At 40.2% G+C, this 12,351-nt stretch overlaps 1 protein-coding gene across 2 annotated transcripts in view; it reads right to left on the bottom strand.

Moving 5' to 3' along the window:
• The window catches only part of LOC139447581 (glycerol kinase 5-like), a 69,364-nt gene that overhangs the window by 16,874 nt on the left and 40,139 nt on the right, over positions 1-12,351 (bottom strand). The window contains exons 3-8 of one of the 2 annotated variants that reach the window (XM_071228989.1): positions 6,642-6,803; positions 4,949-5,042; positions 3,773-3,848; positions 2,805-2,898; positions 1,522-1,611; positions 254-295 (exon numbers count right to left, since the gene is read on the bottom strand). In XM_071228989.1, coding sequence (XP_071085090.1) covers positions 254-295; positions 1,522-1,611; positions 2,805-2,898; positions 3,773-3,848; positions 4,949-5,042; positions 6,642-6,767 — 522 coding nt within the window. In that variant the 5' untranslated portion in view covers positions 6,768-6,803. Of the gene's footprint in view, positions 1-253; positions 296-1,521; positions 1,612-2,804; positions 2,899-3,772; positions 3,909-4,948; positions 5,043-6,641; positions 6,804-12,351 lie in introns of both variants that reach the window. The other variant, XM_071228988.1, reaches the window with a different exon arrangement.

Here is a 12,351-nt window from a genome sequence, read left to right on the forward strand (position 1 = left end):
CTTTGAATTTTTAATTTCAAGATGTCAATTACAAATTTTTATTTTCGAAATTATTGTACGCTTGTGCTTTTTGAATCGATCAAAACTCTACAATAACTAATACATATATTGTCATTTGAATTAAAATAAATTATTCAGTTAAATAACAGATCATATTAAATAGGTTTTCAGGTTTTTTATGAAAAAACAATTAAAGTTTGTTAAAATCAGCAATCAAGATGTGGAAAGAATATTAGAATTGGTGATGTCTTACCTCCGGATAGTTGTCAAGGACCCATAGCAACCTCATGGTAACCTAGCAACAATATACAATGAATGATGGAGAAACAAGTCACACGTACTTCACAATCGTACAGGGCTTGGGTTAATTGTGGATTGTGCCAATGTTATTACAGTAAAACCTTCTTAGTCCAGACCCTGCTAATCCAGAAACCCCACCTTCAGGTTGACTACCTGATAAACAAGGTTTTCTTGATTTCAAATACAATTGGAAATTCTAAATTGCCAATCAAGTTGTCAGCAATAGCCCTCCTTCTACACATGGAGACATTACCCTTCTTCTACACATAGAGACATTCCACATTTTGTATATAACCCTCCTTCTACACATGGAGACATTCCACATTTTGTATACAACCCTCCTTCTACACATGGAGACATTCCACATTTTGTATATAACCCTCCTTCTACACATGGTGATATTCCACATCTAGTACATATCATACATGGTTCATACAAAACTTGAGTCCCTTAAGGCCTTTATTTTACTGGGCACTGATCACACCAAGGGTAAGTCCCGTGTCCAATGAAACAGATTTTGGTTGCTAAATTCAAACCCTTTGCAAGGCAGTAATCAGATTGTAAGGCCTTTCAAAGAAGTCTCAAATTTAAGGCCTTTTCACTGTAGATTTAAATTCAAGGCCTTTTAACAGATTTAAATCAAAGGCCTTTAACAGATTTAAATTCAAGGCCTTTTAACAGATTTAAATCCAAGGCCTTTTAACAGATTTAAATTCAAGGCCTTTTCACAGTAGATTTAAATCCAAGGCCTTTTTACAGTCGAGTTAAATTAAAGGCCTTTTAACAGTCAATTTAAAGTCAAAACCTTTTTACAGTCGAGTTAAATTCAAGGCCTTTTAACAGTCAATTTAAAGTCAAGGCCTTTTTACAGTAGATTTAAAGTCAAGGCCTTTTTACAGATTTAAATTCAAGGCCTTTAACAGTCAAATTAAAGTCAAAACCTTTTTACAGTCAATTTTAAGTCAAGGCCTTTTTACAGTAGATTTAAATTCAAGGCCTTTTAACAGATTTAAATTCAAGGCCTTTCCACAATAGATTTAAATTCAAGGCCTTTCCACAGTAGAATCCTACCACACAGGGGTGAATCTTTGTTTATTGACAAATATAGTCTATTTGTTTGCAGAAACCTACAGGTCATGAAAGAGAATGATTATTGTAACCTTTCCATGAAAACAAAATAACTTATTTATTACACAACGTAAGGGGGACAAAGCCCAGCACCTGTTTGCTCATGAACTTGAGGACACTAGCGGCCAGGAACCTGTTCTTCCTGGTGAATACATGGAGAAACTTGGAGCCCGAGTTGAGAGCCTGGAACACAAAAACAATGGCTGTCACACTGTCTCCTCCCCCGCTGACTATAAAACATGCATCATCATCATCATCATCATCATCATCATCGCCATCATCATCATCATCATTATCGTCGTTTTCATCATCGTCGTTTTCATCATCATCATCATCATCATCACCATTATCATCATCATCATCGTCGTCGTTATTATCATCGTAGTCATCATAGTCGTCGTCATCATCATCATCATCATCATCATCATCATTAGGCTATTTGTATAGCGGAAAATCCACATCACTGAGGGACATGCTCAATGCACAAATTCAGCATATGTACATATATACAACAGAGGGTGGACAGTGAGATACAGGTAGTCAAAGTATACACATGTAGTTGTAGTGTTCAAACAGTTGTGTTTTGAGTCCAGACTTAAACATAGCCATACTAGGTTCACTTTAGAGTCTGAAGGGAAGGGAGTTCCATAGAGAAGCACAAGCCTGAGAGAAGAAGGATCAAGCACTGAAGAACTTTAGTCTGAACATGGTACAGACAGGCATAATAAAAAATGCTATTTGTGAATAATCACGTCTAGTAATGTTTTTTATAGCAGTATTAACATTTACATTGACGATTAATGAAGTTAGCAATTTTCCAAGCTGGACCCATCATTCCTATTGATATTTACCAGAAGTGAAATCTGTCCGAAATTCTTATTTTCAACTTAGCTCTTTGTGTAAGACCCAATCTCATTAAAATCAGATCTTACTTCTCACAACTGCTAAACAAAGACATCCCACATCAGAACGACCTTTCATCCGACCAATCAGAGCGTCGCTTAACAGATCATGAAAGTGACAGTCAGAATGTGATTTCTAATCCTGCAACCTCAAAAAACTTTAACGCGGCAGATCCTGAACGATAGTTACGGGCTCAACAACTGAATCCATACAATCTCGACCATCTATTAGCCATTCCAGAATGTTCTTTTGTTCAGGTTTCAAATTTTTAATCGAGAATTTGTCAAAAATATGTTTCAAAGTGTAGGTGCCAATATGAAATTAGTGCTGTAAAGCACAAGAAAGCTGTCTTCTGATTGGCTAATGTAGGACTGGTTCCACAGTCTGACATAATGAGCCCCCCGGAGGTCCTGCCATGTGACACAGTGACGTCACAATTAAATGACATGACTACATGTCTAGTGTCCGCGTACCTTGAGAGTGTAGGACTGGTTCCACAGTCTTACATAATGAGCCCCCCGGAGGTCCTGCCACGTGATAAGGTTGTGGAAAGGTCGACCCGTCTCCCTGGGTAAAGAAAGAAGCTATCAAAAAGAGTAAAATCCTAGATATGTTTTATATTTGTATACTTATCCTGCATTACTCCTTCATGCGTTTACTGCTTCTTGACAGAAAGAAAAGTTGTGTGAGGTCTTGCTGAATAAGAAGTTATGATTTGTGACGTCATTACTTCCGTGGCCACGTGGGAACTGTGTGATGGGATTAGCCACACAACCAGTTGGAATAACTTCTTCTTCAACAGGACCTCACACAGCTCATATTTCTGTCGAGAACAGCAGTATATGCATTAAGTAATGCAGAAAAAGTTCAAAAATATCTTATCACAACTTTTCAAAAGAATACTAGCTGTTGCCAGTGCGTCTTGTTTGTTTCTTTTGTATTTTAACGCCACATTTAGCAATATTCCAGCAATACGATGGTGGTCTGTAGTGTGAGTGTGTGAGTATGGTTTTACGCCGCTTTTAGCAATATTCCAGCAATATCACGGCTGGGGAACACCAGAAATGGGCTTCACACATTGTACCCATGTCGGGAATCGAACCTGGGTCTTCGGCATGACGAGCGAACGCTTTAACCACTAGGCTACCCGACCACCCCTCGTGGTCTGTAAATAATCGAGTATGGACCAGACAATCTAGTGATTGACATCATGAGCATCGATCTATGCAGTTGGGATATGATGATTTACGCCCCTTTAGCAATATTCCAGCACTATCAAGGTGGCGGGCAACACCAGAAATGGGCGGCACCCAATGTACCCATGTAGGGAATGGAACCCGGATCTTTGGAGTGATGAGCAAACGCTTTAACCACTAGGCTACCCCACTGTCCCAGAGGGTAACATAGGTACATCTACAAGAGACACTGGGCGTGTACCGACCTGTCCCACGTCATGAAGGTCGCCCTCTGAGTGGCCATGCCCATACACTTGACCTGTTGGACCGTGATGCCGGCCGCTGGAACACAACAGGAGACACAGCTAAAGGCACTGGGGCTCACCTTCCTTAAGTCATGAACTTGAAAACATGCAACAGACAGGCATACCTCCCAGACATCTCAATGTACACTCCCACTAGGAGTCGTCACTCTGACAGTAAGACGAGTAAGATCCTCCTCAACAATATTGTGACAAACCTAAGTCATTTGGACACAGATCGTTTAATATTATGGTGCTGGAATATGAAACCTACCCCCACTCGAACTAAAGTAAGCACCCTTTCTAACATAATTCAAGACTGAGCTAAAGACATATTTGTTCTATTGTATAGACATTGTATATAGCTCTTTTCCTCATGTAATGAATGTACCGTATATGACCGCGTATAAGCCCAATTTTGAGGACCAGAAAAAAGATTCTGTAGAAAGGGGTCGGCTTATCCACGGGATACACTTTCATGATAGTATTTTTCAGATCGTGATCTGTCAGAAACATCGCCTGAATGACGGTCCGATAGATCACAACTTCCCGAAAGTTTGGAAGTTGCCACGACTAGAGCCATTATTGTTATAAATTATCAATAAAATTATTATTATACACCAATGTTGTCATTATTAAAAAAATGTTATGCATGTTACTAATTCCGATAAGAAGTTTTCAATTGAATGTTCAAAGTTTATCGTTCTTCGTAAACTCCACAATCTTTACATGTAACAATATATGTAATTCACAGCTATAATATATAATCCCCAGATGAAATTGCCAATAGCTATTACGTACGTTTTGCAAAGTTCATAAATTGAAAGTGAACAAGTGTCTACCTTTATTGAAAGAGGCAAATACACAACTGTATCGGCGAGTTATTCCGTTCGCCATTTGCAAAAACATGTGATCAGCTGTTTCCTGTGACGTCACAAACGAATTATGAATTATGGCACCTTCAACCATGGGACCACCACTGACTTACGCGGAACCTGTCATTCTTCAGTCTTCCTCCTTTTATGGCCCTGATTCCTTGAGAATGGGCAGTTTTGCAAAGCAGCTTATGGCACTACCCCCTGGGCCACCCTGATTGAATCTGGTGTATAATCAATGACACAAGTGTGTGCGGGTCCTTACCTCCGATACTCTCCCGCATCACCTGCTTGACCTGGTGGAAGAGGACGTCGGGGTCCATCTCAGCCCACCCCGTCTTCGGATGCAGTATGTCAATCTGACAAACAACATTAATTGTTCAGGATATATTTACGACCACATGTCAAGTGTTGAGATTTCACAATCATTAGGGCAGTCGGGTAGCTTAGTGGTTAAAGTGTTCGCTCATCACGCCGAAGACCCAGGTTCGATTCCCGACATGGGTACAATGTGTGAAGCCCATTTCTGGTGTCCCCCGCCGTGATATTGCTGGAATATTGCTAAAAGCGGCGTAAAACCATACTCACTCACTCACCCATGTCTACAGCAAAATGTCCAATTAATAATAATACAGTCAAGCCTTGTTAATCCACAATCGGTTTTATCCGACACTAAATCCGATTCAATCAGTGCTAATTCAACCTATTAATCTGAGAGTCTCACTCTCTGACTCCGACACAGCTAATTTGCAAGGAATTACCGAAATCACTCCTAATCAGTCTCGTTAACCTGACACAGTGATCAGCGTACTCCGTGCTCATCTCCCCGCGTGACATGTCGGCTGGGTTGATTCTACTTAATTTCATTTATCCGACATAATCATATGCAACCAACCATGTCAGATTAATGGGACTTGGCTGTATAAAGTGTGCACTTCATTGCACTAGTAACTATACACAAGGCTCGTGTGCTCAAAGTGATGACATTATTACCCTGGTCAATGGACCAGTCATTACCATCTTATCCTTCCGGGTACCCATTTGTACTGCTGGGTGAACAGAGGCATATTCCGAACAAAGTCTTGTGCCTAAGGAGACACCACATGTGCGACATGTGCTTCAGTGTGGGGCAGGACTGAAGCCCTAGTATTACAATTTACCCCGAGAGTTTTATTATTACACTGATATAAGTGAGTGAGTGAGTGAGTGAGTGAGTGAGTGAGTGAGTGAGTGAGTGAGTGAATGAGTGAGTGCTTTTAACAGTATTCCAGTTATATCACGGTGTGTCAGCTTAATGTGGGAGGAAAGCCCAAAGTGATGCAGGTCTCAGACGTTTACCACTTCGGTGAAACCCACGAGCACGGGTATGGCGCTGACAAACCTAGAAACATAATTGGGGCGAACCGGGATTCGACCCACAATCTTAAGTTTCTGGCGTGCCCGAGGGACGCAACTCTGCACAGCGAATCGCGGCGCCTTAGACGACTGGGCCCCCCGTGTCCCCCACTGATATAAGTAGCAATAAAGAGACAAAAGGTATTACATTACTGCATTGAAAGCAAAAAATATCTTGAATGTAATAAAATAAGGACTTGCATTTTAGACAATATAAGTTTGGGTCAATTTCGGGTCAATTTCTGGTCAATGACAGCAACTTAAATTTAAATTTGAAAATCAGTGTTTTCATAATTTCATCAACCAAAAATAAGTAAAACACCCAACATATTTACGGTCGCTATCAATATAGATAAATTATATAAAATACTATACTTAAAATCTGTTGAAAATTGATCCTTAAAAAATGCAAACTAGGATAAATCGTGAGAGGAAACAAAAAACAAACAACAGCATGAAAATAGATTATTAAAAGAAACATTTAGACCTACCTACCTGTATTAGGGGGCCAACTAAAAAATGACTAGCCTTGGAAGACAAATGGTGATGTGACAGATTCCCACCTTTTTGCTGCTTGTTCCCCTAATGACTCCATTCTTGTCGTAGATGTGACCTCGTAGTGTGGTCGTCCCAACGTCCAAGGCCAAGATGTACTGAGCAGCATCAGCCGTCACGTTGTCCTCCCCCATCGTGGTTGTTATGCTCCTTGCATGCTACCTGAGATCCTGTAACATCAAGGGGAGACAACTGTACATCACTGTGGGTCAGTGAACGTCTCTTCATGGATAACTATAAATACAACCATAGCTCACCTGGTACAAGCTGTACTTGTATGAGTGAGTGAGTTGGGTTTAACGCTTTTACTTTAACGTATTACCAGTATTTCAGCAATATCATGACGACTCAGCCATGCCTGGCATGTAATAATCTTGTATATTAGGTGACAAGACAATGCAGAATAGAAATGTCTTTGTTTTCAAGTATGCCACAGGACACCAACACAGATGTTGTAAATTAGAAAGTTTCAATCCTTTTTAACATCTAAACTGATAACATCCTATATGATTTCTAAACCTAAGATTCATACAATGCACCACACTAAATACATTTCAATAGATTCCGGGGTAGAATAGTTCTTCAGCAACCCATGCTTGCCGTAAAAGGCGACTATGCTTGTCATAAAAGGCGACTAACGGGATCGGGTGGTCAGACTCGCTGACTTGGTTGATGCATGTCATCGATCCCAATTGCGTGGGTTGATGCACATGATATTAATCACTGGATTGTCTGGTCCAGACTCGATTATATACAGACCGCCGTCATATAGCTGGAATATTGCTGAGTGTGGCGTTAAACAACAAACCAACAAACCAACCAACATTTCAACAGCATAAACATGACTTGCCATACCTTGCAGTCTTAGGAAATTGTTTCTTTTAAGACTAGAGGACCAGAGGATGAGAGTAAACCTTAATTTACTGGTCCTAGATGCTTGAACAAGACACGAATGTTTACTTTGTTTACATATTCTGTCAATTTTATTGAGTTCCAATTTGAAGCAAAATTGCGGCATTGAGAACTGGTACAGACTAATAGCCCTCAACTGCTGCTAGTCAATAAGGACTACCGTCGTTCGATATTTACCTGTCCTCAGTACAATTTGGCTGACTGGGGCTAGCGGACTAGCGTGAATTTTAAAGGCTGCCTTGTCCTAACACGTTAGAGCCCAATTTTTAATCAACAGGAAGTCCACCTAAAGTTTCTCAGTTTTGTTGAACAATGAATGTATCCATCTGGTCTTCTTATCAACACATTGTTATGGAGTGTGTATCTAATCTCCATGATGCTGTCACATGGCCTGCACATGGTCACTTAACATGTACACAATCTGGTGACCCTTGACCTGCAGGCCGACCTGTCTACTGGAGAGTGAGTGAGTGAGTGAGTGGGTGGGTGGGTTGGTGGGTGGCTGAGTGAGTGAGTGAGTGAGTGAGTGAGTGAGTGAGTGAGTGAGTTAAGCAGTTAAGGGGTTAGGGAGTGAGGGAGGTAGTGAGGTCTTCCATGAGTGAGTGCAGATAGAATATTGGACCCGTGAAGATTCCAGGGTAGAATAGGTCTTCAGCAACCCATACTTGCCGTAAAAGGCGACTATGCTTGTCGTAAAAGGCGACTAACGGGATCGGGTGGTCAGGCTCGCTGACTTGTTCGATGCATGTCATCGATCCCAATTGCATAGATCGATACTCATGATGTCATCACTGGATTGTCTGGCCCAGACTCGATTATTTTACAGACCGCGTCATATAGCTGGAATATTGCTGAGTGCGGCGTTAAACAACAAACAAACAAACAAACAAGATAAAATATTGATGATTGCAGCATTAAAAAACGAATAAACAAAACATTCACAACAACAAAAATGAGCCATAGCTCTTAACATGAATTTTGTAACTAAAGGACATGAACCCAATCTGCTAAGTTGTGGAAACCCAGGAGACTTGCACCTTAGCAAGTGACTTAGTATGATTACCTCTTGGTTACCTGTGAAGACTAGGACACTGCATCACTGAGCAGCAGGTGCTTGTCCCAGCCCAGGCTTATATACAGATTACCTTTCTGTAAGAACTACCCTGGGGGTATGATAAAAAGTAATTACCTTCATTACAAGGCCATGTCTAACCAGGGCTAAACCACTTATAGTATTTCCGATGGGCTGAACAAAAATAATCACAGAATTAAATACAATTTGATTTGTTTCTTGAGGTGAGGGGAAATGCGGTTTAACTTTGTGTGCAAGGTAATTGCACTTATATAGCAGTTTGTGTGTGTGTGTGTGTGTGTGTGTGTGTGTGTGTGTGTGTGTGTGTGTGTGTGTGTGTGTGTGTGTGCGCGTCTGCTTGTACTGGTTAGGACTAATACCGTGTCTATAGTGCTAGCCAGCTGAGATACCATGCCACAGTTTAACATGGATACCCCACTGAAGCACTGTAAACGGACTCCAAGCTGGCCAATCCCTGTTTTATCCGCTTAATGCTGAGCACCAGGCAGGGTAACAACAAGCACCAACTTTTAACTGTTTGTACACATTGTACCCATGTGGGGAATCAAACCCAAGTCTTCGGCGTGACAAGCGTTCAGGGAAAGTAATCACAAGTCGTAGATAAAATGGCCACAGCCATCATGAAAACATGGTTCAAGACCGGCTAGGCAGGTTTATATCTTCATAGCTGCGATGGGGTCATGATACAGATATAATAAAATACACTCTTCCATTTTATTGAGAACCATTGTAATATGCTAGGGTCAGATGAGTGACTATTGTTTAAATTTTCAATTATTCATTTGAGTTGTTGTTTTTTTTAACGCCACACTCAGCAATATTCCAGCTATATGATGGCGGTCTGTAAAAAATCGAGTCTGGACCAGACAATCCAGTGATTACTATCATGAGCATCAATACATGCAATTGGGATCGATGACATACATCAACCAAGTCAGCGAGCCTGACCACCCGATCCCGTTAGTCACCTCTTACGACAAGCATAGTATCCTTTTACGGCAAACATGGGATGTCTATTCATTTAAGAATTGAACATCAGTTTGGATGGGTTCATTGAAGTGTGAACGATTTAAAAGCGCTGGTTAAACTTTCGTGTCATCCTCCTCGTGAGCTCGGAGGTTCACACAGTTTAACCAAACTTTCAATTCTTATAATTTCATACTTTGGAACACAATGATTGTGTACTTTCAAGTTCTCTGGTTTCGTATTGCAACAATGTTACTTTGTTGGTATTTGCCGGCTCCCGGTGAAATATTCTTACCCACTCATACTCAGTTACGCAAAGAAAAATAGTTCTTTAACTATATACAACATAAGCCGAAAATATGTCAACATCAACATAATTTTATTCTCTGAACAAATGGACAAATAATGTTTGGATTAATCTTATCTTCAAAAAAAGGTGACAGGAAAGGTAATATAAACATAAACATGACCTCGATGCACCGAGGAGAGGTCAACCTTCAAGCGAGGATTTATAAATGGCGTCACAAAAGTTTGTAAAGAGGTGAATTTTGAGTCGGACGGGAGCATGAGGATGAAATTCATACTTACTGCTGTTGAAAATGAAGTTTATGGAACAGTTACGGAAAACACCCCGACGCCTGAACCCTCCCACGGCACCAGCAAATTGGGAATATCACCGATTTATGAATGTGTGGCTTGTGTTTGGATAATTGCAAACCAATTCAGACCATGTGCTCTGAAACTTGTGTGTTTTGTGTGAGGGTGTGTTATATTTGGAGTTTGGGATGCCAGCTTCATTTCAGTGCCCCGTCATTCCTCATGTGCCGCCGCTTCTCAGCCTAGAATGCATGGAGAAGGTCGGCCAACTCAGAAACCGGAATACAAATGTAGTAATTCCATCTACGGGTATTTTCTTGTCTCCGATGACCAATCAGTAAAACAGGCTGGCATGTTGTCTGTTTTTTTAAATTTAAGTTTCTTTCCTTACTTTCGACAGTGAATCAGGTTTTAATTTGGGATTGATCAGGAGCAGTCGCTTTGAGCTGTGTGTCGGCGGCCACATCCAAGCGGGGTACATCATTGTTTTCATTCGCTGTTGTCTTGGTGCTAATGTTACAAGACCAGACAAAAATAGTAAATTAATTATATTCCTGATGAATTCAGGGATTAAACAGAAAATAGAAAAATGAGTTGAATGTAAACACCGATCGAAAATTCGGGAAACCCCAGAAAGAAGTTCCAGCAAAAGTTCACACGATCAATTTCACAAAAAATTGTTCACATCGTGTGAACTTTTCTGTCCATTCACAGGAGCGTGAATTCCAAATATCAGATCACGTGACTACCCATTCAGCCAAACAGCATGAACAAAACAGTGTAAACTTTAAAGTATGAAATTATTAAGCATTTTTGTAAAATGTGACAGGAATGTTAAAAGATGTAATGTTTCCATGGCAACAAAGCCGCACCCTGCTTGTAGTGCTGGTGAATATTAATCAGTCGGGGCCACAGAGTGTGTGCCTATCATCCCAGCCATGCACAAGTCACGTTGACAAGCTCAGATGCAACAGAAAAACAGGTTTTAAACTATCATACTGGGACTTTTCCCGGGGGCCTAATTTGTACCTGGGCTCAGAGATATAATGTGAATTACAAAAGTAAGTAGCTATAAATTCTGATAGCTGTGCTCGGAAATATTAAAAATAAACCTGAGCATACAATTTATCATCCAAAACTGTCTTCCACAGGAGATATTGCTGCAATAAAATTGCATTACATTGCTTTGGCGGCCATTGTGACATCATTGGTTACTATGACATTAGAACCATTTGAACTGAAGCTGGATGTACTTTTCACAAACACTGGTTATTACTGTAGGAGGAATGGTTTTGGATAATATATAGAATCTTAACCTTGTGTCTTTTGAAATCAGACGTATCAACTCAAGTCGATTAAAGTTTCAAACTTGATGTTTTAAACTTTTATATAACACAGCTACATGATAAATCCAAAAGAACAATAAAGAACAAAGCTTCGTGGTATAAAACTCATCGAGGTACACATAAAACTCTGTGCACCCTGAGTGATCCTGCTACAATGAATTTATCTTACCGACATGTTTAAGAAATGACATTGTAAAAGAATTCAAACAAATTCAAAATTGATAGAAAACAGCTGTTCATTTGGCTAAGGTTGACTTGTTCTATGTAACGTGAATTACATTGACTCGGGAAATGGCGTGCATTTTTTTGCTTTGAACTGGTTATAAGTGATTTATTTGTCTCTCAGAAATCCACGTGCAGCCTGATTTGCTCATGGCGGGGTATAAGAGATTTATGGCCCCACTGAGAAATGTATTACCCTCCAAGGCAGGTTACATAATATTTATCAAGATCACGTGGACCAATCAGATCTCATCATTCTGACATGGAGGTATGATAACGGGAGGAATATGACAATCGGCATGGGAGAGAAGGTACAGGTAATATGACGTGAGGAGTGAGAGAATATGGAGGAAATAGACCCCTGTGTATAAAATGGACTTGTCTGCCATTGCAAGGGCCGAATTCCATTTTGGGAGTCATCATTATGAAATATGGGTAAATATTTTTAAAGTTTGTATATTTTATCATCTAATCCTTAAAAAGGCTTAAATAATGTTGATATCTCATGTAAGAAATAAATGATGAATTGGAGTTGTTTATTGTAAAATAAAACACTGCAGGAAAAATAAACTATACGGGGCT

This window comes from Haliotis cracherodii, unplaced genomic scaffold, assembly GCF_022045235.1.
Source record: "Haliotis cracherodii isolate W230 unplaced genomic scaffold, xgHalCrac1.p SCAF_7, whole genome shotgun sequence".
Classification (NCBI taxonomy): domain Eukaryota; kingdom Metazoa; phylum Mollusca; class Gastropoda; order Lepetellida; family Haliotidae; genus Haliotis; species Haliotis cracherodii.